General features: G+C 37.3%; 4 protein-coding genes across 11 annotated transcripts; 1 reads left to right on the forward strand and 3 right to left on the reverse strand.

Moving 5' to 3' along the window:
* Nucleotides 1-776: 776 nt before the first annotated feature.
* LOC137717609 (uncharacterized protein At4g06744-like) lies at nucleotides 777-2475 on the reverse strand. The gene is made up of 2 exons (XM_088698637.1): nucleotides 1198-2475; nucleotides 777-1120 (listed from the first exon to the last, which is right to left on the reverse strand). Exons 1-2 carry the CDS (start codon nucleotides 2473-2475, stop codon nucleotides 1037-1039), a joined length of 1362 nt encoding a protein of 453 aa, XP_088554763.1. The 3' UTR covers nucleotides 777-1036.
* Nucleotides 2476-5386: 2911 nt separating this feature from the next.
* On the reverse strand, nucleotides 5387-12081 carry LOC137717608 (putative WRKY transcription factor 7). 2 transcript variants are annotated; one of them, XM_088698638.1, is made up of 4 exons: nucleotides 11874-12081; nucleotides 6608-7354; nucleotides 6377-6502; nucleotides 5387-5994 (listed from the first exon to the last, which is right to left on the reverse strand). In XM_088698638.1, exons 1-4 carry the CDS (start codon nucleotides 11936-11938, stop codon nucleotides 5832-5834), a joined length of 1101 nt encoding a protein of 366 aa, XP_088554764.1. In that variant the 5' UTR covers nucleotides 11939-12081; the 3' UTR covers nucleotides 5387-5831. The 2 variants fall into 2 exon arrangements, with proteins under 2 accessions (XP_088554764.1, XP_068313123.2); XM_068457022.2 differs by lacking the exon at nucleotides 11874-12081 and having other exon boundaries at nucleotides 6608-7779.
* Nucleotides 12082-15078: 2997 nt separating this feature from the next.
* LOC148695226 (putative disease resistance protein RGA1) lies at nucleotides 15079-19715 on the forward strand. 3 transcript variants are annotated; one of them, XM_088698656.1, is made up of 2 exons: nucleotides 15079-18089; nucleotides 18317-18678. In XM_088698656.1, the coding sequence occupies exons 1-2, from the start codon at nucleotides 15173-15175 to the stop codon at nucleotides 18349-18351; spliced, it is 2952 nt and encodes a 983-aa protein (XP_088554782.1). In that variant the 5' UTR covers nucleotides 15079-15172; the 3' UTR covers nucleotides 18352-18678. The 3 variants fall into 3 exon arrangements, with proteins under 3 accessions (XP_088554782.1, XP_088554784.1, XP_088554783.1); XM_088698658.1 differs by lacking the exon at nucleotides 18317-18678 and adding an exon at nucleotides 19297-19715 and having other exon boundaries at nucleotides 15101-17942; XM_088698657.1 differs by lacking the exon at nucleotides 18317-18678 and adding an exon at nucleotides 19373-19715 and having other exon boundaries at nucleotides 15103-18075.
* LOC148695227 (uncharacterized) lies at nucleotides 18257-22207 on the reverse strand. Of its 5 annotated transcripts, XR_015965363.1 has the most exons (6): nucleotides 21802-22207; nucleotides 21208-21334; nucleotides 19366-20472; nucleotides 19096-19209; nucleotides 18716-18876; nucleotides 18257-18608 (listed from the first exon to the last, which is right to left on the reverse strand). XR_015965363.1 is itself a non-coding variant. In XM_088698660.1 (5 exons), exons 1-4 carry the CDS (start codon nucleotides 20736-20738, stop codon nucleotides 18864-18866), a joined length of 309 nt encoding a protein of 102 aa, XP_088554786.1. In that variant the 5' UTR covers nucleotides 20739-21200; the 3' UTR covers nucleotides 18257-18608; nucleotides 18716-18863. The 5 variants fall into 5 exon arrangements, 1 of the variants encoding a protein (XP_088554786.1); XR_015965364.1 differs by having other exon boundaries at nucleotides 19096-20466; XR_015965362.1 differs by having other exon boundaries at nucleotides 18257-18603; nucleotides 19096-20472; nucleotides 21802-22205.
* Nucleotides 22208-26264: the final 4057 nt, after the last annotated feature.

Genomic DNA, 26264 nt, shown 5'->3' on the forward strand with positions numbered 1-26264 from the left:
ATTGAATCGTCTGCCTTACCTCACTCACTCAGCTAGGGCATAGGGGACATTTCCCACCTAACAAGCACTTGGCTCATGAAAAAGGTGTCCCTAAAAAGTGGCATTGCTAATAAGGCCTTCAAGGCTTGCAGGTTCTTCTAGGATTGTGACAGGGGCAAAGCACCATCTTCTTTCTCTGTGTGGACAAATTTTTGGGACCATAGTTTTTGAAAAAGCACCTTTCTTTTCTTTTGCATTTGTCCTTCCCCCACTAACTACGATTGTTAACTTGTCGCAAAGCGTGAAAATTTTGAATGAACCAATTAAGTGAATGGCTAGATGTGTGATAAAAAATTTAATGACTAAGAATCCAACGGTTAAGGATCTGGTGCATACTATACTCTGATCCATACTGGAAAAACCTCATAAAGTGTGTTATATAGAAATGCTCTTTGTAGGACCTCCATCCTTTTAACAAATAATAGTTTTGTATCAATAATGTCGATAATGTATCAGTAACACCTGAATATGTTTTGCTATTAAAATGTTACCTAACAATGTTATCCATAGTATAATCGATGTTCTGCCATTTAATAAAGAACAGATGTGCTATGCAAAAAAAGAACTGATAGAGGTGTCTTGTCCTATCCATTCGTCCAAAAAAGATTAAAAAGAAAAGCTACAACAATCATTGGTTTCTTAATGATACAAACAATATTGGGGGAGGGTGGAATCAAACTTAAATTCTCGGGTGCATGAGTGACCAATTGAGCTAGAAGCCCCTTACCAATCACTGATTTCTTATGATCACAAATCATCAAGGAAACATCTCATTAATTCTCATGGTAAATGTACGTACCATGCATTATGTTACACTGAAATGAGTGAAAAGATTGAATCACCATGTTTACACTGAAATTTTTTATTTCCATAAGGCTTGGAGAAGATGAACAAAGTAGGTCAAGGTGAATACAAAGAACCAAAACGAGGAAGCTTACATGGAATGTAAGTATAGGGCCCCATGAAGGGACAGAACCTTGGGTGTGCAAAGAAATCTTCACATTCCTCTGTCGGTCTTTGAAACGGAAGATCGGGAACGCAGTTGTTTGTAACGTCGAGCACTCCTTTCCCGATCAAGCTTCTACAAACAGGACCAACATTTGTGAAATAATTATCGGACAGCGAAAAGTTTGCCAAATTCTGCAGCTCATGACATACCACCTCAGGCACCATGCCATGCAACAAATTCCCAGCAAAATTCAGCTGCTCCACGTTTTCGAGGCAGGCCAATGAGAACGGTAATGGCCCGGTTAACTGATTGTTTCCAGCGTCAAAAAATACGGCCTCTTTTAGCAACCCTATCTCATAAGGCAAGCATCCTGTGAGCTGGTTGTTTAGGGGTAGAACCTCGGTCAGAGCAGCGAAAGCTTTGGAAATGCCCGATGGAATCGAACCTGTGAATTTGTTGTTTGCTAAGGTGAGGAGGAGAATTTGAGAGGTGCCGAGATTGTCGGGAAGATTTTGCATGAAATCGTTGTTGTTTAAAAAGAGGGCGTCGAGTTCTTGAGTGAAAATTTGTGGCGGGACGGTCCCAGTGAAGAAATTGAACCTTAGCATGGAAGAGGGGAGGTTGGCAATGGCGGAGGAGACAGTGCCGGAAAAGTTGTTGGAGTCTGCATGGAAGAGGGCAATGTCCGGGAACCCATTGAGAGAAGAGGCCCCAAGTTGGAATCCGTTAAAGTTTATCGAGGCGAGGGCAATCGCGGAGCTGTTGTTCGGAGGGCTGTCACAGTAGAAGCCTCTGTAGCTGCAAATGTCGGAGCCTACCCAAGTTTTGGTGATGTTTAGAGGATCTGAGGTGATGAGGGACTTGAAGTTTTGGATAATTGGGTAGACTAGTTTGAGCCTTTGATCTGCAAATACAAGTTCTTGCGTGTCTGGGAAATTTGTAGGAGGTGCTTGCGGTGGCGGTGGCGGTGGTGGTGGTGGTGGTGGCGGCGGTGAAGGTGGAGGTGGAGGTGGTGGTGGTGGAGGTGGAGGTGGTGGTGGTGGTGGAGGTGGAGGTGGAGGTGGAGGTGGTGGTGGTGGTGGTGATGGTGGTGATGGTGATGGTGATGGTGATGGTGATGGTGATGGTGATGGTGATGGTGGTGATGGTGGTGATGGTGATGGTGATGGTGGTGAAGGTGGAGGTGGAGGTGGAGGTGGTGGTGGTGGAGGTGGAGGTGGAGGTGGAGGTGGAGGTGGTGGTGGTGGTGGTGGTGGTGGTGGTGGTGATGGTGGTAATAGTTGGTGGCTTTTGTCTCCGTTGACTCTTTTGCGGTGGCCAACTAAAACGAACTTGAGGGTTTCTTTGTTGGAGTAATATGTTGCAGGAGAAGAACTTTCATGCAACGAAAATGCCACCGCCACATAGCCGGCAATACAGAGATAGGTTAGAAGAAAAAAGAAGGTTGAGAATGAAACTAGAGCTTTGATGGAAGCAGAGCTTCTCATCCTTTCCTCAGAGAAGAAAAGGCTATAATTTGCCTAGGCTAGATCAAATGGAAGAAGACACTCCCTCACTGCAGGGGTTTTAATGCCAAATTATACACACTTTTTCATAACTCATATTTTTTAGGGTATGTTATGGGTTGTGAATTTAGGCTAAATAATACAATTTCTCAGTTAAAAAACAGTATCTAAATTGTCTTCTTAGAAAATTAAGTCAAAAACCTCTTATTTATAAGTACATAAAATTATTACTAGATCGTAATGCTGACGGTGGCTTTTATAAAACATAATTTAATGTATTTATATTATAATATGAAAATGGGGTAAGAAGCAAGAAAGAAGTGAATGATTCATGATTGGGTGGATCTATGAAGCACTAGTTCAACACTTTTGAGATTTCCTTTTATTTGGTAAGTCTCACACGTTTATTTATCTTGTTAATTTTCAGAGATTTTTTAATGTGTTCGGAACACAATCACATACGCTCTATGTCATTATACAGTTGAAGGAAGTTTTTTCAAGTGTCCATCTACTTGTATAATGACACATAGCATACCGCCATATATTCTGAGCACATTGAAAAATCTCTCGTAAATTTTTTCAAGGTTTCAAACTTCTATATTGAATTTCGAGCACATTAAAAAAATCTCGTCAATTATTTTAACTCTGCAGACTTTATCGTAAAGTTTTGAACAAACATGAAAACATGGCAAGGATTTTGATCTTCCCGGACCCTCAGTCCACTGCAGTAAAAAAGATACAGAATAAAGCCAAAGCAGATGCTTAACAAGTCAATGTCAGTGGACCTCCAAAATGTTCATCGTTAATATTTAAGTCTAAATGAACAACTGGGTTTTGATTCTTTCACTGTTATTTTTTCTTGTGGGTAACAAGTCACTTGACGAGCGAGATTGAGTGCGGTGAATCCTCAATTACAACAGATATTTTGTCGGTTTTGTGGGTTCATGAGCAGGTTTATAAAAAAGGAGGATCATCTCCTAAGTTCAGAATGGAGATCCTCTTGATCAATCCATCTGAACCGTTCAAATTTAATCTAATAATTGTAATTATTATAATTTTTAGAAAACTTTCCTATGGAATGAGATTGAGCGCAGTGAATCCTCAATTACAACAGATATTTTGTAGGTTTTGTGGGGGCATGAGCAGGTTTATAAATCCACTGATGTTACAGTTGACCTACCGACGCCAGTGGGGGCTAATTCATCATTTTGTCAATAATAAGAGCAGCTTGTTTTCAAACTTTTGAAATCTTGATGGAAATAGACAGGAATTTTTGTTTATTTATTCATTGCCACCTTTAGATGAAGAACTCACTCTGGGTTTAGACTTGGATCTTCAATACTAGGCCCAATATTCTTCTGGGCTTGTTCTGGGCCATCCAGCAAAATGTTTGTTTGACCAAAAACCCAAAAGAGGAGGGGGAAAATGAGGAGAAAATATGCCACGTAACACTGATTAAGGACTTATTTTGAAGTGTTTTTAAAATAACTGAAATCGTTTTTAGAGAAAAAATTTGAGTTCTAAAAGCACTCGAAGTGCTTTCTATGTGCTTCTTCTAGGAAGTACTTCAAGTGTTTTTCCAAGATTCACTTGAGTTTTTATTAAGAATTGGTTCCATAAACAACCAAAAGTGTTTTAAGTCATTTTAAAAACACTTACAAACGAACCGTAAGAAGACTAATCATCTCAGTTTTGGAATTTAGTGATCTAATCTAATTTACCAAATGATCCAACCCAATTAAATTGGATCGAATAGGTCTACTTAGCCGGATTGGTTTGAATCTTCAACAATCGGTTAGGAGAGATCTTTTCAGGTACCTAAAGCATCACACGTCGTTAGGAGAGATCTTTTCAGGTACCTAAAGCATCACACGTCGTAATATAAATGAACGACATATTTTTCAGCATCATTCACTTGTATTATAGCACGTGGTATGTAGCCTTGTGTTATGGTTACATTGGCGGATGCAGACCTTGCATGAAATGTATCGTTCGTCTCTCCACATTTTGAACTGGAAAGACTTCAAATGTGTGCAAAGTTTATTCTTCATTGAACAATTAGCGTTGGAATTAAGCTTGCTTCGAAATTAAACAAAGTAGGGAAGACACTAAATGACAACCAACCAATCCACCCCCAACCGACCACATTGACTTTGCCAGATTCTTACCAATTTCAGCGGATCATTCATGACCTTCTAACAAGTCCTACCACAAGAACATTTCGAAATTCTCCAACAAAACTAATTACAGCCAAGTCGTTCATCTTGGAGAGTCTTTCCAAGTTTGTCGCTGGTCTTGAGTGTCTATATCAACTAATATGGTCGTGGATAAGGTGGCGTCGCTTAAATTTTCAAAGATGAGTGTTTATATTTGGGTCTATAGACTCCCATCGTTGGTTCACATTCTCAAAAAGGATGGTCTGCCTTGTACCCCTTCGAACTAAGACTTGTGTGGTGTAGGCGGGGTGGCGCCTTTGCAATTGTTGTAGTGTCCCTCTTCATGTATCCCCCCTTCACCTCCTTTATATGTATGGTTTATTAACTTTATTTATGTCTTCTTGTTTGCCACATCGTGGGTTTTCAGTGTACTCTTAGCTTTGCCTTGGTAATGAATTTTCAATTTGTCCAAAACAAAAAAATAAAAAACTAATTATAGCCAATGCTAGTATGAGAAGGTGTTCGTTTAGGGTTTGGCGCACAAGGCATCAATCTGACCATAAAATAATTAAATACGTGTACGTCAAACCCAATTATATTCTATGTAGGTGTGTTGTCTCATGCGTCAATCTTACGTGATACTCTCACTACTAAATTATGTTCAACATGTAAACAAAAGCAAAACTACTCAAATGTGCATGCATTGTCTAACATTCAATATTTTAAATAAAATAAAATAAAAAAGTGAATAATGAAGTCATACATATAGTGGGAATTTGAACAATTAAAAGTGGGCATCCTCATCAAAATCCACCACCATCATATATTAAACAGCCCTAATAACAACTTAACAAGTATTTAGGAACATAATTAAGTAAACTAAAATTAAACAAAACCCGCTAGTTAGCATCATTGACTTCCCACCAAATCCTAATCCTATTTTATATTTCATTTCTGATGAAAATTATAAAAATAATGAAAAAATAAACCCAAAAAACTAAAAGAAAAGGAAAACGACGAATCTAATTTTGTATTGGGGCACCCACTAATCCTCTTGGAGACGGTGAAAAGCATGATCGTTGACTATTTTGCAGCACAAAATCATGATTTTCTTTGTTCTTCTTTTAATTCGATTTTTTTTAATAAAAGAAGAAGATTTTAGGCCGTTGGATGAGTTGACTTTTAAGAGGATTCGAGGACGAGGGTGGCCGTTGGATCGGTGACTCCGAGGGAGTGATTGTGATCGCCTTCGTAGGTCACGATCAGCATGGTGGGATCGTCTACAGCGCGCTCCACGTGCTTGCGTGCAAGGCAACCTCTCTGGCTGCTACACTTGTAATACCCTCTGCATTGGGACAAAAGCAACCACACATTCAGAATACAATGCGGCTACGTTACTGAATCGATTGACTCACATGAGAGAAAACAATGTTCCATCCATGCAAAGATTCAAAAAGTGAAAGGCATTAGTCCGACGAACTGTAGCTTAGAATTTAGGGTTTCTATGTTAATGAATCGATTGACTCACAAGAGAGAAAACAATGTTCAATGTATGCAAAGATTTTAAAGATGATAGACGTTAGTCGGATGACAGAATGTGACTTAACGTTTAGACCGATTAATTCAGCAATGTCATGTGCTCTGAAATTCGTGAGTGAATTTATTTACAATCAAACAATAATTCAATAAAAACAAAATGAATTAATGAATAATGAAAGAAATAATACCTTGGATGAGGGGAACCCTTGATGGGTTTTTGACCGTACTTTCTCCAAGAATAATCATCAGGTGGAATATCAGCCAGTTTCATGCTAATTGCAGGAACCCTAATCACTCTTTTCACTTTAGATTTCCTGCTCAATCCAATTAACCAATTCAAGTTAATAAAAATACACAATTCTGAACCAAAACCAATTTAAAAATCATGATGGTTGATGGAAATTTTAACACTGACCAACCTTTTCTTAGAGCAGTGGCAGCGCCCGGTAGTAGATCCGCACCGGAGACGAGAAACATTGTCGACGGAGCTGCACTTCCTCTTCAACGACGACGAAGACAGAGGCGGCCTACCCGAAGACGACTGTGACATATTTGTAAATTGAAACCCAGAAGAGATCGATTGCTCAGCGGGATCCCCAGTAGTTAAAGACGAAATGAACGAATTCGCGGCAGAAATGGGCGCCAAAGGCGAGAAGTTGATGGTGGTGGCAGCAGCAGAATCCATCTTTCTCTCAGAGCACCCAATATCTTTTGTCAGCACAACCGGACTGGTTTTCAAATGGGGATTTTGCGGCAGCGGCGGCAGGCGAACCACCGGCTTCGGACAATAAACCTTAAAGGCAGAAGATTGTTCTGTTCTGAAAACAGAGGGTTGCTCTGTTTTTTGATCATGGGATTCTGAAATTGAAGGTCTCAGAATTTGGGTTATCGTCTTCGGAGGCACCAGCGGCGGGGGAGGCGGAGATAGAGGCACCGGAGCTTTCCGAAACCGGGCGTGGCCGGTACATCCTTTGTCCAACAACGAAATGACCTTTCTGAACTTGGTCACGGCCATGTCCGCCACGGCTTTATACTCCGTACCAGCTTCCGAGTTCGACGACGTTGATTGGTGGTGTTCCGAAATCAGGCTAATGAACTTCTCGACGCTCTGGATTCCGGCGGAGGCCGCCTCCTTCACCGCATTCTCCTCCATCCTCGCTGCAAAACTGTCAACCAATCCCATCATTAGTTCCACGCCCATTTACCGCCGACGACACGCCACACGACTCCGTCGAGAAACCAAAGAACGACGGGTTGTTTGAACTTATAGAGATCTTTGCTTGCAAATTAGTACAACGGCTGAAGAAAATGGAAAACAAAAGGTCGAGGAAAACAGAGGAAAAGGGGAAAAGAGGATTCGAGTCAAACAGAAGATGCCCAGCCTCATAAGGATACAGGGCATTGTCTCTCTCTTTTGCTTCTGTTTTGTTTACAGTCAAAGGCAGAGGCCAGTGATTTGTCTCCACGTGGCAGAGTTTTGGCACGGTCATTGAACCGCTTGGAGACCGTGTATAAATGATGAGAGATGGAGGGATAAGGTCAAAAGGCTAAGAATAGCCGTTGGATCGCTGACTGAAGGGGGGAAAAGGTTAATTGGAGACAGTGAGGTAGAGTTGACCTTTTACATCTTTTAATGCAAAAGTCATTAGAGTGAGGTGGTGGGGTTGTTTTTGGAGAATATTTTCATTATCACCCTGTGAAAATACGGTGATATTCATCATTTTATTTATTAATATTAAATGAAATTAAAATTTTTATGTAGTGAATAGATATAAATTTTGAAATTTAATCTGATTCAAGGTTGATAAATAAAGTAATGAATATTACCACCACTTGAGGATAGTAGGCAAAAAACGCACCCTTGTTTTTGACAGGAAAACCAAAACACAAACATAATTAGAAATAAATTGAAATAATTATTTAAAAAATATAAACAAATGAGTATATGAATTTGAGAAAATGTGAAGCATTCCGTGACAATTTTCGCTAAAGTAAAGTATGTTATACAATTTAATTCTTAAAATGGGGCTCAATGCTTTTTGTGTGATTAATTTGAAAGCATTGGCGTGAAGGACCAATGCTCTACATTTTTTCAAAGTCATAATTCAATTTTTATAAATGTCTACTTTAAAAATCAAAGCTACGAGAAGGACTTTCACAACAATTGACACCACCAGCATAACCCTCTATGTCAATAAATATGTTATGCCACAATAACATTATGGCCATTTCATGATATGCACATAAATTAAGGGTTCGGATTTAAGTGAAATTCTTCTTGTCATCAACAACAATAGTTACAATATACCAAATATGGTCCATCACCAATGGTCCAACATCCGTTGGATGAATCTTCCTATTCGGAGCCGTTGATGCTATTGTTCATCATGGTATGAAAATTGCGTGGTTAGAATTTAGGTTGAGAAGTTATGAACTGACTTTGAATCCCAACTATTCGTGTCTAACTTAACAACTAACTCTTATTTGTGCACATGTCAAACAATTTATTGCTAACATGCTAGGTTTACTCATCTACGTGCATTTAAAAGATTTGTGTGTAGTATATCTCTCATTTCATGTACACAATACAACATCAAATCATTCTTAAGTTGAAATAAATTTGTGATTAATGGTCGTTATACGTGTTTACGTGGTTAAGTAAGTTTCGTCATCTGTGTTGACAAACCTTAGATGCTTCAATGGTGCCTACTTAAACGCAACAACAAGCTAATATGACTAGCCACGAAATCAGTGGCGGAGTCAGGATTTCATGTGTGAAAGGACCTCTCACATACATAGGTAATTTAAACCAAAGCATGAGAGGTCGAGTAATTTGCATAAAAATTGAAAATCCTAAATTCAATAGAGAGAACTAAAAACATTGCACAACCCCATAAAATCGAACATGAGGTCAAGAGTAAGTAATTTTTTTATTTATTTTTAAATATAAGTTAAAGCCAAGGAAATAGAATAAGGAGGGGAAGTGATGACTACAGAACAATAAGAGAGATGAAGAGAAAAAAGAGTCTTGGCATGGAACAAAAAATAATTTGAATTTAAAACATACTTGAATTTTAAGAGTGTTGTAAACGATATCGATCATCAATCACCATTATATGTAAAACTTAACATACAACTACGTGAACAGTTTTTTGTGTTTAAATAACTTTAAATGTTTTTACAGTCGAAGTAGTTAGACAAGAACTGTTCTATTTTCTTTCTTCTTCTTTTTTATTTATTTTTTGATCGATTTGTATTTTGTTTCTAATGTCCTTTAGTTTGGTCAAACATCCTCTTTTTAGATGGAATTCAAGCTGTGTAGTATTAGAATTTCATAAATGGTCACCCCTATTTATGGAAAGTATTTATAGTCATAATTGCTATGACGTTGATAATTCTTGCTCTCTCTTTATTTTTATTTTTTTTATTTATATTTGTGTTCATGTGGCTTTTCATTATTTATTCCGGCTTTCAAAAAATAAGAATTTTACATTATATAAGTACGCTATGATAATATTTCATGTCGCTAATAATATAATAAACACATGCAATTTTTTTATTTGATATTGTATTACTAGCATGATATATAATAATAACAATATACTCATATACATGTACGTGACTCTTCTTTGTAACACCGTTGTCCTTACTTTGATACTTGACCGTTGTGTCGTTGTGAACACAGAGGCTGACCTTTAAGCTTTTGTTTCTTTTATAACTTTTCCTATAATTTATAGGAGTATCTAGCATGTAGACTTTTTTAAGCTTCTCCACAAATCAAGCATAAACTTTGGCTAACCTCCAAGTTTAAATTTATTTATGTGTATCTTAATTTTTTTTAAACAGCTGGTTGCCAATGGCTGACAATTGCTGCTCTACTTTTAATATTGTTGTTATAGTCATAATTAAAAGTTAGATAGCAATTTAAAATTAAACCAATGCGTATGACTCGTTTTGAAGTGTTTTTAAAATAACTGAAAATTCTTTTAGAAAAAATATTTTTGGGTTCCAAGACCATTTAAAGTGTTTCCTTCAATGTAGAAAATACTTCAAGTGTTTTTCAGGATTCAATTATATTTTTACTAAAGATTGGTTCTAAAATTATTTTCACAAAAACTACTTTCAACCATTTTAAAAGCAGTTCTAAACTGTCACTTAGTACTATAGTTTGGTGGTATTCCTCTTCACTTGGCAGTGAGAGGTCTTAGGTTCAAATCTCATGAATGATGAATTTGATACCAAATTAGGTTGCCCATTATGTGGCTTAGCCGAACTCCCTCTTCCGTTAGTGTAAGGCAGTTCTAAACCAACCACAACTTTGTTAATTTGTGATGCTTATTACTAGCCAGAACTAAGTTGCTTCAATTACTATCTTTTAAAAGCATTTTACCTAGGGGTGCAATTCGGGCGGGTTGGAATGTCAACCCAATTCTAACCCAACTTTTACAATTTGGGATTGAATTCGGGTTGGGTTTTAATCTGGTTCATTCGGGCTCGGATTTAATCGGGTTCAGGTTTACTTTGGTTGGGTTCGGGTTGCCCAACTTTTTCAAGTTTTAATCGGGTTCATGCAAAGTTTGAATTAAAATACAAGAAATACTAAATCTAGTACCAAAAGAAAAAAAAATGAAAGGAACACTTCATTGTCTAAAGCTAGTACCCAATTCAAGTCTTGTCCTTCGAAGCTCCTGCAGAAAAACAAAGCTAGTACCCAACTGGACATAGATTACAAGCCTCATTCAAGCAAAAATCAAAGTGTGGCTGCCAGAAAAACAATTGCTTTCTACAACTCCATGCACTTTTCTATCATAATCCATTAAAAGTCACTAGTGAATCCTCCACAAAGGTGCAAAGGTCATTGAGAAGCACGTTGCACAGCTTAACCTAATCGGGTTTTGGTTAATTGGGTTGGGTTGGGCAAATGATTAACCCAACTCAACCCAATCAATGAACGGGTTGAAATTGGGTTGGGTTAGGGCAGGTTATAATTAAAAAAAATAACCCACTTATTCGGGTTTAAAGTCGAATTGGACATGGACGGATTTGGGTTGGCCCAACCCAAGTTGCACCCCTAATTTTACCACTCCAAAACCAAAAAATTTGAATATGATTCAATGTAGCCAAAGTTTCTTTCAACTTACAACGTGAGAATTATTATTCAGACTCTCAAAATAAGTTCCAACAAATGTAGTTTTTGCGGTAAAATTTATGTTACAACTTGGACTCTTTATCGATTGAAAGTGGGATTAACATATTCCTAGCAGAGCAGTAATATAATTTCGAAATAATAAAATAAAAGCCCTACCATTCTTCTTCTTCTTCTTCTTCTTTTTTTATTTATTTATTTATTTTTTTAAGTCGAGCAATAACATTAGTAAATTAGATGTCAGATTAACCAACAATGGAGTTTAAACCCACGCTGTCATGTAAAGGTACAACAACTTTCTACCACTGTGATAAATGGCTACTTGCCATTAAAGGGCCATTCTTTTTAGAACCATTTGCCTTCACAACTAAATCTCAACTGCTAATGCAACTCCCACCAATAACCATTCATTTATAGAATCCAAAATAATAAAAAGCAATGAATGATAATAATTAACAAAATACCTAGTTAATTAATTTAAACAAAAAAAAGTAGTTAAATACTAATTTACAAAAAAAAAAAAAAAAAAGTGCAGTTACCTGCTTGGATGAAGAATTAAAGAATGCATTGAGAAGCTTTCTGGGTTTGCCCTTGAATGAATCATCAAATCTGAACGCCACTGAAAAAACCGCTATCGTTTCACCTCAAAATAAAATCTGAACACACTGAAAGTTTTTCAAGTACGTGGAGTTTTCTTTCTTCCGATTATTGCATGAAGAACAAGAACAATGATGAAGTGATAGAGAAATTAATGGAGGAATATTTACAAAGAGTACAAGATATATAGAGCAGAAATTTTAGAGTATACGCGTGGAATTGAAGGGTGAAAAGTGGTCAATGGGAGGTCAAATGTATTGATAAAGTTCGATTTCCATGGAACATGCAATGTTTTCCAGGTAATTTTGGAGCCCCCAGTTTTTGACTTACAAAGTTTTCCTCCATGGAGACGTTATTTGATGAAGACTTCCCGATTTGGGATCCTTGAAATTGGCTTAAACGTCGCGTCCCACCCAATTACGAAAACACTACCATTTTCAGAAGATTCTGGTTGGACGTCAAGCTCATCATATTTCTACGTAATTACTCCATGCGTGCCAAAGGGCCTTCGGGTTATAATGATATTTTTAGCGTTGTTCAATTAGATAATTTACGCTTAATTTGTCTAAACTACGGTCTAAGAAGAAATGAATTTGAATTTGAGTGTAGAGAAGTACGTGGCTCTCGCCAACTTGGCGCTTAGGTTTGCTTATTTGGTGATTTGTTTGTATGGATGAATGAGTTTGTCGATGAAAGAACTGCCTGAATTTCTTGTTCTTTTGATTATGTTTTATCTGTACAACATCTCACATTTTTTAACTAAAATAACGTTTTTGTTCTTAAATTTCACGTTTGAGTTATAGATAGGCTTTTTCAAACTCTTCCATTGATTATGTCATGTGTTCCTTTTGATTCAAGGGGGGCATGAAGAGAAGTTTGAAGCATCCTTCCTTTATTCTAGAGTGGACCAAAAGGCTATAACAAATTCAACGTGTTTGCTGCACATGGCCTGCATGTATTTCTGGCGAAATTTTTCACGTAATCGTCAGTCACCTTCTCAGCATTTTCCATAATTTCTTTATTCGTAGTGCGATAGTCAGTGGCGGAGCCACTATGGGGTCATTAGAGTTTTTTTCTTCAACTTATTACGTTTCGAGTTCAAAAGACCACTTGTAATAAAAGAAAAAAAAAGGAGGAAAGATCAACTGCGATTTCATGATATTTTTCAAACAGTGATATGTATTGTTTCCTGTTGTAGCTTATTGTTTTGTTAAAACCAGATATTTGTCTTATTTTCCATATCTGGATGATCGTTCTTTGCAACTTAAAATCTGTTTAGTATTTGATCGAACACTGTGATAGTTGGGGTTCAAAATTTGGCTATATTCATCCCTAACTAGTGATTCTCTCTCTCGATCTCTAATTTCTTTCCATTATTGTTCTCATTTGGATGAATAAGAAATTAAGTGTGTTAAAATATATGATTTGTTAGAATAGCATTTAGTCTCTGACAAAGATTACAAATATATCAACGAGTTCAATGTGAATATTGTATGGGTGTGTGTGTGTGTACACATATATACGCATAATAGGATCAAATAGATTAAAGGTTGTAAGAATACATACAACTATAGGAATTAAGAAATTAAAAATGTTAGATATGATTATGTTAACACGACGTTGTATTCATATGGAAGAAGTTTTACACTTGTACTAAAGAGTTGTGATGAGCTTATATATATGATTCAACCTTTGTAAGAAAATACATTTTGTTGAACGTTTTGCCAACATACTTCCTATAAACACTACATTGTGATTGACAGTGTATCGTAGTGTTGGTTAGAGAATTGGATTTCATTTTAGTCATATAATACAATAATATACAATAATATATGAGAGTTTTCACCCCTATTATCATCGAGGCATTTGTTAATAAAACTTAGCACATAGTAATAGGTAGTTAAATAGAAACAACATCGATGATGTTGGTGATGGACCTAATAGACCTTTAAAGTTTATCTTGGTATCAGAGTAGCCTATTCTTTCGACATGTCCTAGGCTTGATTTACTGGGCTCAAATTTGTTTCCTTAAGTTGGGTTTTCGAAAAGTTGCATTAGCTCCAGTTTAAGGATATTGACGTACAATAAAAATAAAAATAAAAATAAAAATAAACTAAAAATAGGCTTTCCAGATGACTATCCAGGCGAAAATTTTTGTCACGAAAGGTCAAACTTCTTCGGTAAAGATAAATTTTTTCTTCGTTAAAGATAAATTTTTCCCATAAAAGATTTCGTCAACATATCCTTGCCATCAAAGATCTTGTCTAACGGCTACAGTAAGTTTTACCGGAAAAATCTCTCACGAAAAATTATAGCTAGCGAAATGAAGCCGCAGGTTAACCTATTTCGTGGGCATAAATTAAAGTACCCATCCCGAAGACGGGTTCCTCGCCTGCTGGGGAAAGGTATCTCTGGCGACGAAAAGTTCGCTAGTAAAGGTAATATTTCGCCAAGAAATACACCTTATGATAACGAAACAGTAGTTCGTAGGGATAGATATTAATTTAAAAATAGATAAATATTCCTCCTCCATTGCTAAATATGTTTAAAACAGTAGAAGAGGAATGCCTAATTTACTCATCAAAACATTCAAACATTCCTTGTCAAAATGAGAGACAACCAACCAAACTTATACAACATTATGTAAAACGCAAGTTCAACACTATTCAACACAATTTCTACCGCTCAATAACATTGTATCATAGTGAAAGCATCATCTTTATTACTTAATTACTTGTGCATTGTACAACCGCATATGGCCAGGACATAGACGAATTCTACTCTGTAAGGAAAAGCACCTTCATTTAGTCATGGAATCCCTCTCGCCCTCTTTCCCACTCAACCGTCGACCTTGGAGACCATAGCCATGGAATCCCATCTCAAATCGACTCTTAGTTTTCTCGTTTGCGAGTCGAAGATGATACGAAGCCAACGAAATCAACAATTGTTTCTTCCACGCCACCCAATTCTAAAATTCTTTGTGTGAATTGTCTATCTAACTTCTTTTGAGACAAAGATTCGTGCTTTCTTCCTGAGTGCAATTGTATAAAGAAGAAAAGAGAATAATTGTTCAACAAGTGAGGGATAACTCACCTCTTCCCCTACCATTATTATTTGTCTAACACGCCCATATTCTAATCTCAACATTTGGCTACCAGAACGGTAATACTGTTACCATACCAATCCTGAAATTCTTGGTTCTGATCGCTTGGTTTTCTCCGTTTCCACTAGTAACCGAAAAATGGCAGAGGCACTCATTTCCGTGCTTCTCGAACAACTGACTTCGGTAACTTACCAACACGTTGGAGAAGAGGTGAAGCTGGTTTTGAATGCTAAGAAAGATGTTGATGCATTTGCTGCCAACCTTGAAGCGATTCGTGCTGTGCTTGAGGATGCAGAGCAGAGGCAAGTGAAGGAGGCCAGCGTCAGAAATTGGCTGGAGAAGCTGAAAGATGTGTCGTACAAGATGGACAATGTGCTGGATGAGTGGAACACTGAAATACTGAAACAACAAGTTGAGAAAGAAGAAGAGCATGGTGGAAGTACTTCTCTTGTTAATAATAAGAAGAAGAAGGCGGTATGTTTCTTTATTCCCTCCTCTTGCTTTTGTTTCGGCCAAGTCAGTCGGGTAATTCTTCGTCGTGACATTGCTCATAAGATCAAAAGTCTGAATGAAAATTTAGATGCGATTGCTAAGCAAAGAGAAACATATAACTTTCAATTCACAGAGAGAACGCCCACTGAACAACCTGAGCGAGAGAAAACTTCTTCTTTTGTTGATGAATCTATCATATTTGGTAGAGAACAACAAAAGGAAGTTTTGGTTGGCAAGTTGTTGACTGAGAGTAGTCAAGAAGAGAGGGGCCTCCTTGTCATCCCCATTGTCGGGATGGGAGGAATGGGGAAGACAACTCTGGCCCAATTGGCTTTTAACGATGAAAATGTTAAAGATTGTTTTGGGATGAGAATATGGGTTTGTGTTTCAGACCCTTTTGATGAGATGAAAATTGCTAAAGCCATCATTTCTGGTGCTAAAGCTGTCAGCCCAAATTCGGATGAGTTGGAAGATTTCTTTCAATGTATGTCTGAATCCATCAGGGGAAAGAAGTTTCTCCTTGTCCTAGATGATGTGTGGACTGAAGACCAAAGAAAGTGGGAGAAATTGAAGTTGCCATTAGTACAAAGTGGCGCCCATGGCAGTAGAATATTGGTGACCACTAGAAAACAGGTGGTTGCTGATATGGTGGGAGCTCCCACTCACACCATCAACTTGGAGAGGTTGAGCGAACAAAATTGTTTGTCAATATTCAACCGTATGGCATTTTATAATAGGGATAAGGATGGTGTGTTGGAAGCCATTGGTGAAGAAATAGCAAAAAAGTGCAAGGGTTTGCCTCTTGCTGCAAAGACTCTGGGTAGTCTCATGCGTAACAAGAAAACGAGGAAAGAATGGCAAGAAGTTTTGAACAGTAAGATATGGGACTATGAAGAGGTTGAGCAACAAGTTTTCCAACCACTATTACTGAGTTATTTTGATTTGGCACCTGCGGTCAGACGATGCCTTCTATATTGTGTTATCTTTCCAAAAGATCATTTGATCTCTAAAGATTATTTGATTGAGTTGTGGATGTCACAAGATTATCTCTATTTGAAAAAAGACATGGAGAAGAAAATAATTGGCCAAAGGTTTTTCAATAACTTAGCAATGCGATCTTTCTTCCAAAACTTTGAAGAAGATGAGCAAGGAAATATCTGGAGGTGTAAAATGCATGATATTGTGCACGACTTTCTGCAGTATCTTACTCAAAATGAATGCTTTACAATGGAGGTTAAGGGTGGTAACGATACAATAGAGGCCTTGGGTGACAAGATCCGCCATTTGACCTTAATGCTTGCACCCGAGGGTCCACTCTCATGTGTTTCGTTTTCCAGCTGCGATCTACGTACTCTTGCAACTTTTGATTCAAAATTTAATGCTGTGGACTCAACTTTGATCTCGCAGTTGAAACATATTAGGACATTAAATTTGAGTGGTGGTTGTATTGAAGTGCTTCCGGAAGAGATAGGTTCATTGGTGCATCTGAGGTTCATTGATTTGTCTGAAAATGATGGTTTGAAAAAGCTACCGAATGGGGTGTGTAATTTATACAATTTGCAGACATTGCGCCTTCGCGGTTGTAGGAAACTTGAAAGTCTACCTCGGAGCATGGGAAAGTTGATTAACTTAAAGCATCTTTATGTTGTGGGTTGCCTTCAACTGAAGTACTTGCCGAAAGGGATTGGGAGATTAACAAATCTAAGAAGACTAGATCGGTGCCCTGTTGGCGATGGTAAAGACGACGATGAAGCGTTCAAATTGGGAGATTTGAGAAACTTAGACCAACTTCAGGGGGGACTCGAAATAGATATTGATGGGGATGTGGAAGTTGCTGTGGGTGAGGGTGAGAAAGCATCACCCCTGGGGAACATACAACTCTTACATTTGGCTGTAAGTTTTGTTAATTGTGGAACAAGTGCAGAAACACTGAATTTTTTACGACCGCATCCAAATTTGGAATTTTTAAGAATTGAAGGGCATAATGGAAGCACTGCCCCCAACTGGATCATGTCATTAAACAATTTGAGATATCTCTCTCTCTATGAATGGAATGAATGTGAAGTTTTACCTCCTTTGGGAAAATTGCCGTCCCTCGAAACACTCTGGCTTTGGGGCATGAAAGGAAAAAAGGTTGGAGTTGAGTTTCTGGGAATAGAAAAGGAAACGTCATCAGCATCATCATGCATTACTCTATTCCCAAAATTGAAAGAACTCGAATTTCTTAACATGGAGGCGTGGGAAGAGTGGAAAGGAGTGGAAGAGTGGAAGGAAGAGGATTCTCATATTACCATAATGCCATGCCTTTCTTCTTTAGGTATTTCTCGGTGCCCTCAGCTAAAAACACTGCCAGACTTCTTGCGGAAAACACCACTTCAGACACTTGAAATCAGTTCCTCTGAGAGTCTTGCACGAGGTTGCCGAAAAGGCAGAGGAAAGGAGTGGTCCAAGATTTCTCACATCCCCAAAATCACAATCAGGCCTAAATATTCTGATGATGAGGGCGAAGGCATAGTGGAAGCAGAGGATGATGTTGAGTTGCAGGAGAGGCCTTCCACTTCGGGTAAGTAAGCTCTTTTCTATTTATTTACCAACTCACCCTATTCATTTTACATCAATGCGCTAATTTCAGGGTTGAGCTTTTACTATACTTGCCAAATGACAAGATCTCATGTTCCAACTAGATAGTTTTATTTTATTTTTAAAATCTCTGGATTTGAGACTATAATCAACTTTAAGCCGGAAATTATATGCAAGAAAGTAACAGTTTATGGTCACAAAATTTTGCAGACCTCCAGTTGTGTGATTTAGCTACTAGCGGTTAGAGGGTGTACAAACAATGGGCCTGACTGTTGCCAGTGCTGCTAATGGACGCAGGAGAGGAAGTGAGATGGAAAGGGAGACAAAGCTGCATGCATTACTAGAACCGGTGGTTGGCTGCTGCATTACAGATTTCATCGGAATCGTCTTTTCCTTTGCTTTCGGGCAGAATGAAGATGGTCTAGACTCTAGACATAGGCACATTAATTGTGTGTATGTGTGTGTACAGTATAATGCAAAGATATCATTCACTGGACCTGACCTGCGGAGTACAGTGCACATTTTATGTAAATACTAAACAAATTACTAAAGTTCGGCAGATTGAACAAAAATGCTATCGAGAAACAATCGATGATATGCAAACCATACTTGCTGTTAAGTGGGCTCTCGGCATTAACCGCAGCAACCGACATGTAGCCCTCTCTAGCACCGGCAAAGAAGACATTTTAACCAGGATCCAAAGCAACCGCATCAATTATAGTAGGGAAAACAATATTTCTGAATAATCTCCCACTTCCTACGCTCCAAACCTAAGAAATTTACATCCAAATCAAAATTACAAAACACATGCAATTTCAAGATTGCATTGCTTTTTTGTTTATTGGGGATGAATAAGAACGCAATAGGCAAAAGACGTGTAATAGATATTGAGGGACTTAAAGAGTGTGCTCCGTAAAATCCATTAGCATTTCAGAGCTCAAAAAAAGATCAATTCAAAGAGATAAAAAAAAATGATTAGGAAAATTAACCTCCCATAAGTAGATATTCCCCGATGAGCATCCGACAACAATGTACATGCCTTCGCTGTTTGCAGCGAGTGGATTGATCGGTTATTCTGGGAAGCTCTTGACATCAACTTGCGGCTGCACATCAAAATTCTCAAAATTCAATTAAAATGCAAGCTTTATCAGTTGAGGCAGTTCATCAAATAGGTTACCAAAAAGGCAGAGGAAAGGAGTGGCCCAAGATTTCTCACATCCCCAACATATATATTGATGGTAAACGCACTGTTGAGTTACCTGAGAGGCCTTCCACTTCTGATTCTGATGATGAGGGTGAAGGCATAGTGGAAGTAGAGGATGCTGTTTAGATGCATGACAGGCCTTCCACTTCTGGTAATTAACCTCTTTTCTATTTATTTACCAAGTCACTTTATTCATTTTACATCAATGTTCTAATTTCTGGGTGGAGCTTTTATTATACTTGCCAAATTACAAGATTATTCCAACTAGACAAGTATAACTGTATATATAATGTTGCAAGGGGACTTTTTAGCTCTGTTTGTTGAGACCATATTAGAGGTCCCGAGTTCAATTCCCTCTCTCCCAATATCGTTGTATGAAAAAAAAAAAAAAAAAACAAAACAAAACGAGCATAAGCTATAAGGTCATGGGTGCATCAATATCGTGATTAGCAATGCTACAGTTTTATTTTGTTTTTGTTAATGCTACCGCCTGAGTGTTACGAGTGCTGCCAATGAATGCAGGGCTCACACATTTTCTCTTCAGAGGAAGTAAGATAGAAGGGGAAGAGAAAGCTGCATGCATTACTAGAACTGATTGTTTGCTGCGCTACAGATTTCACCTGGACATAGGCACATTCAAAAGCTCCATTGTGTGTGTGTACGTGTACTATGTATATGAGGTCTTCAGTTATGTATGTGCGTGTATATAGGCACATCAAAAACTCCATCATGTGTGTGTGTACAAGAACTTTAGCCCCCGCGTTGCCGCAGGAATGTCAAATTGATTATAAGCATTGTACTTAAGTGCTAGAATAAGGAACTAAATGTGTTATAAGCGTTGTGTGTAAATATGTAAAAACTATTTATGCAAAACATGTAGAAAGTACTTATAAAAAATATATAGTAGTTGTTGACAACTCTACATGCATATAAAGAGTTGTTCAAAATCCAACAGCTCCTATTTTACTGATATACAAATTGATGTTAGCAAGAAACTTATAAGAAGAAAATGGTAGGAGGGAAAGAGGGAGAGTGAGCTTTACAGGTGCGCAAGCCCATTGTATGCTTGGTGTGGCTTGTTGGAGTCGTGTAGCCAGCTGCAATACTTCAGCAAATAAATTGATAATGCTTGTGCTCTGCTCTGTTCTTTTGCAAGCTGATCCTACAAACAAAAGCACAGACAAAACTTAAAAAACAATGCCAATCAATGAAAGCTGAGCACCCCCATCCTGAATCTTTTATAAAACAAAACACCATGGAAAATTTCAACAATAAATGTTTTTTCATTCCAAAAACGAAACATTTGAAGTAAATGTTTTACTTTGAAATTTCAACATTGGCTTAGTTCAGACATTATTATCTTACTTTGAAATTTCTCCCACGGAATGTGACTACAGTGTTCGTAGATGACCGTTGTAGAGTAGACATTAGGTAGACAACTCTTTGACTATGTCATTAGACACATTACAAAAGCTTACTTTCCATGACCTTTGCATGTAACTTACAAACTCCCAACTACATTTGTCATTTGTGTGTCCTCAGCTTTCATTGCATAACCACGTTTACGATTGAAACATTAACCAAATCCCAAAAAACAAAAATGTGACTCTCTCTCTCTCTCTCTCTCCCTCTCTCTATGGCTTTCTTACTACACATAAGGTTAAGTTATCCCCCACATGAAAAAATAACAACAAAAAACAGAACAAAGGCACTATATTGTACCACCCAAGGCCAGCAAAAAAATTAATGATCAATACAAAAAGTAGCCAAACACGCTTCACCGATATGCATCATGAAACACATTTTAAGCTATCTGGATAGACCATCCAACAATATTCTCTGATACACTGTTGCAAATATGCCTCTATAAAAAACACAAAACGTTGAATTCCATCACCTTCTTGTTATTGACCTCTTTCTCAATCGGAATTGTCGGAGCTTCGGAATCCAATCCGTTGGCCAGAACTGTGGCGGAAGAAATCGTCGATCAGGAACACGTCGCCTTCAAGCGCCTGCGGCTAGAGCTGAAGAGGAGAGTCAGAATTATAATATATCATACTGACAACAGCATTGAATTCAGTTTTGCAGAATTATTTTGAATTCAAGAAATAATGTTCGTATAACATATCAATAAGCTAAACAGAATTCTCCTTGTGAGAGGAACCCAAGTAATGTTCTAGTTATACAATTTGTTGGTCTAATTCGACAGAATTCCATCATCTTAGAAGATGGAATTATGTAGTAACAAACACCAAAGTCCAGATTTCGAAAGTTTTAACCTTTTAAGTGAACTAAGTGTCCATGGCTTACAAATCCACAAAACATTGAAAATTACGCTGGAGAAATCTACCGAAAATAACGTAAAACACAAAAGCATCCAGAATATCACAACCCAGAAGCTAAAATTACCAGATAATCAGTATCAAAAACCCATAACCCAAACTTAAAAGCAAAAAAAAATTAATTAAAAAAAAAAAAACCTAAATGGTACCTAGGCTTCTTGGAATCGGAACCGTCCAACTGCTTCAATTCAGTGATCTCGCCGAGCTGGGGGACTGAAATTCGAAAAGAAAATTTTAGGTCCCTGCAGGTCGTAATCGGCGAGAGAGTTTGGGTGGTGGGACGTGAGGAAATTGGGTGAGTTGCCGTCTACAAGAAGAAGAAGAGAGAGAGTTTGTTGTGTGATGGGAGAAAATTGGGTGGTGGGAGAAGGAGAGAGTGTTTGGGTGGTGGCAGCCGCAGGTGAGGAAATTGGGTAGGTTCGGTGAGAAGAAGAGGGCTTTGTGAGTTCAGTGAGGAAATTGCATGGGTCCGGTGAGAAAGAAGAGGTTGGGCTTTTGTGGGTTCGATGAGAGAGTTTATTGGGGTTGGAGAAGAAGAAGAAAACACTTAAAAAAATACAACATACCTATTAAAACTTAAAAAAAAATATTTGTGAATAGCAATCGTTATTGTCTTTGTACTTGCTTTTTCCAGCGAATGAATTTGTACAAAGATAATTACTATTTAAAGTGAATAATAAGGGCAATTTTACTGTCCTTACTTTTGCCTTATCCTTGCTTTCCTAAAACGGGTGGAGATGCTACAAGAGAGTAGCCGCATCGTGTTTCCATTAAAAGAGGAGATATGGCCCAAAACAAAAAGAAAAGGGCCTAAACAAGATGGCAAGGTAAAACATATTGAGGCCTATGCCCATAAGGGAACTTGTGATTTATCCCCTTAATTTGGTTATCAATCAATGTATGATGTGTCTTCGTGGAAATTGGAATATTGATAGTTGGAGGTTGGAGGTGGTCCAGAAATGCAGGGAAGGACCGATGGGAGGCAACTCGAAGATGCACATGACACCCCAATCTGCCCATCAATAACGTATGCATAATGTTGTTTAAACATTTCTTCTAAATCTTCTTATGCTTCTAATCTCTATCTCTATGTATATACAAGCATTCTCAAGAATTATTACTTATTTTCCAACATATTGTGTTTTTTGTCAACAATTAAGAGATTTGAATTTGACACCTTTTAACATTGAAAAAGAAAAAATATCACTTGACCGAATGACCAATACCTAGTTGATTGATTTTGGTCCGCCACATAACACTTAATTATGTTTTAATTGTTTATTTTTTAAAGGACCGGCTGATGGCTTCACCGCTATGGCAGTCCACCCTTGTAGGGGCTGGAAAGACACACATAGGGATTTCAGTTTCCTCATGGCCACTATTGTGTGATTCACCAGTGCCAAAAATAAAATCAGGACAAGACGTGTGAAATATGAACTTGAAGATATGTTTTAGTTGATCGTTAAATATGTTATTTTGCCTACAAATATAGCAAATAGAGTAGGGAAGTCGACGTCTAAAATTTCTTATATATCATATTTTTATTTTATTTTATAAAATAAATGATTAGGCGGTATTAGTTTTACAAAGTAGGACACAAAACGACCACCCTCTAAACCGAAGGTGAAAAATCGTACACTCTTTGAGAGCTAACCACCCTTCCCTCCATGGTAGTAGAGGGGGCGAATTTGTTACAAGAATTCAACCTTTAATTCCTCCGTTTGAAACCAACCCAACAGTTTCTACAGAACTGATTACCATCAATTATTATATACTATAGAAAAAAATTTGATGTGCCACATAAATATATTCCTTTGTGTTTACAACAGTATTTTGATTACATGATATATTATTCTCCAATTGTAGCGTAAATTTTTTGTTGCTATGAATGGTCGAATATGGATCCTAAACAATGGGGGTGAAAAACAAGTGGTTAATTATTCAAATATAAATAAATACAGAAATGGGCAAGTCGGTAGAGTAGAGGTGGAAGCTGCCTGCCCACTCACAGTTGATCAGAAAAATGCATCAGAAATCTTCAAATTGCACTTTTTGAATGGAAATCACAGCTTCCATGCGCCCTAAAGAGTAGTCAGCAGCACAGCAGTAAAGAGCTGGAAGATGGGATATCATATCAGATCAAATGGGCGACTCGATTGATGACTTCGGATGTTTCTGCGTTCTAGTGGAAGAGACAAGTCGCATTCAGCAAACGGTGCTCACCTCTCACGTCCCACTTTATCGGAACTGTGATAACTTTACACCATGGGCTTGCGGGCCCACTACCCATCTCCTCTCCTCCCGTCCTCTCCTGTAGAACGAGATCTATATACATAAAGCAGATTTATCGTCACCATAATATATCGATTCATGATTAATATCATGTATATGTTTTTAACATAACGTTACAGTATAACCAAGGACGAACCCATGAATAGGCAAAGACGTCAGCTGACTCTCTAAATCTGATGAATCTCTATAGATGACTTAGGTGTTGTTTTTTTAAAAGTTGGAGTTGCCTTTCATGCATTGCCATCAACTGCTTGATATAATGCCTTGAAGAGGGGTTACCCTTATTATTATTATTTTTTAAATATTACCTAACCAAAACGATGTCATTTTGAGCTAGGTTATTTTATTAAAAAATATATCTGCCGGCTGCTGCAAGCCCCTAACTCAATTCCAATTCTTAAATCTGAATCCAACCAAACTCAATCCCTAAGCCCCAACCTCCTACCACCCCGTATTGACTTTTGTTCTATTAGTTGGTATTACTTTAGTGGGAAAAGTTTTTTCGCTATGAATATTGTAAAAAGTCTATCGCGTTATCGAATGGGAGATCAATAGTTGATTAATAGTATGGTGGTTTATATGGAGAGCAATGTTTTTTCTTCCATTGATAAGGAAGCTATAATGCAGCGTTTTCAAAATATAAAAATACGTTGTGGACAATTGTAACTTGTATTGTTATTTCTTCTATAAATTATAAATGATAAAGCTATGGTTTAATTTTTAAAGTTCTTATACGTATAAGGAATATTTATGAACTTTTACATGATCCTCCAAATAATTTGTTCTAAATTCACAACTAGATACAACCATGAACATGTTCCACGTAAATTGTTCTTTTTGGCGTAACAGCTTGGAAGGCTTGTTAGTGTACAGTTCCACATGGGGCAAGTGTCTTAGTTGGTGACTCAAAGCTAAGATTAAGTTTTTCTATATTTTTAAAATGGGAATTGAAATAGAAAGTATCGTGGGGAATCAACGATGCATCTTTTGGACCCCTCTACCGACCAATATGTCGTGGAATCTTTACTTTACCCCACTGCTTCCTAATTTCTCACGTAAGTGTGTTCCTCTTATTTGCCACCGCAAATCAATCTTACTTTCGCTACATTTCATTAATATACATTAAATTCGAAAAAAGTTTAGTTTTCACACTAATATCAATTAGCCAGGTGAGATTATTATCTTTAAACATGAACTATATTCAATGAAATTAACTACCCTTTTATATATATATAAAAAAAAACAAGTTGAAAAATAATTTACGTGAAATTAATCTACCGATTAAGAAGTGTCAACTTACTCAAAAGTTAAATTAATGGACACACAGAAGGGGCAAATTTAAAAATTTGTATACATATGAAACTATATGTGCATGTTTACTTATTATAGATGAGATAAAGTGAGAAACTTAAGAATAGGGAAACTAGAAGGAAAATCAAATCAACTAGTCTACTAGTGGATTTATTTATTTATTTTAAAAAAGAGGACCAGCTAGTGCTTCGCCACATCAGTTCATCTTTTTGGGGGTTGGAAAGACTCTCAGAGGCATTTTAGCCTCTCCTGACCACCATTGTGCGATTCACTGAACCCAGGACGTGCCTATGAAATACGGGCTTGGAATTCGTCCTCAATCGCTGAGCCACCCCTGTGTTGGTTCTTCTAGTTTATTTGTTCCTGATATTTAGGTATTTGATTACGAATTTTAAGTAAAAGTTAACACTTTTTCAAATTCTTAATTTTTTTTTTGAACAACAAAAATATGAATTTATATGTTAATATGGAAATTAAAATTAAATTATAAAAAAAAATTTCATAACGAGTTTCACTTTAAAATAGTCTTCTTGACGTTCTCTAAAGCTGAATTAGAAGAACTTAGATTCTTCATTTCTAAAGGAAAAATATCTGGATTCATGTTTGTTGCTTCCCTGATCAAGCCTCTTATCATAAAGTGCTCACCTAAAACACTTCCGTGTCGTGTGTGGGTCTTTTGATTGGAATTGGGAATTTTGGGACCGTCCGCATAAAAATATCTACTAAAATTTCACGATGATTCATGGCCCCACGGAAGTAGCAATTAACCTTTTTGTAGTTTCTCAATTATTATTCTTGGTACCATATAATTCAATTTCCTAATGGAGGATGTATGACCGTAATTAAGAGCTTGAAGACGGGCAACTTCTTTTTAGGTATAAAATATGAATCTCACAACAAAAAGCTATGGCCCATTCATTGCATGTGTGACAAATAGATATTCCAAACCAATTTGCGTAATCTTACAAATTGTAAGTTTTTGTATATTTTTTTGGAATTGACATGTTAA

Source organism: Pyrus communis, chromosome 8 (assembly GCF_041283825.1).
Source record: "Pyrus communis isolate YQ-2024b chromosome 8, ASM4128382v1, whole genome shotgun sequence".
NCBI classification, from domain to species: domain Eukaryota; kingdom Viridiplantae; phylum Streptophyta; class Magnoliopsida; order Rosales; family Rosaceae; genus Pyrus; species Pyrus communis.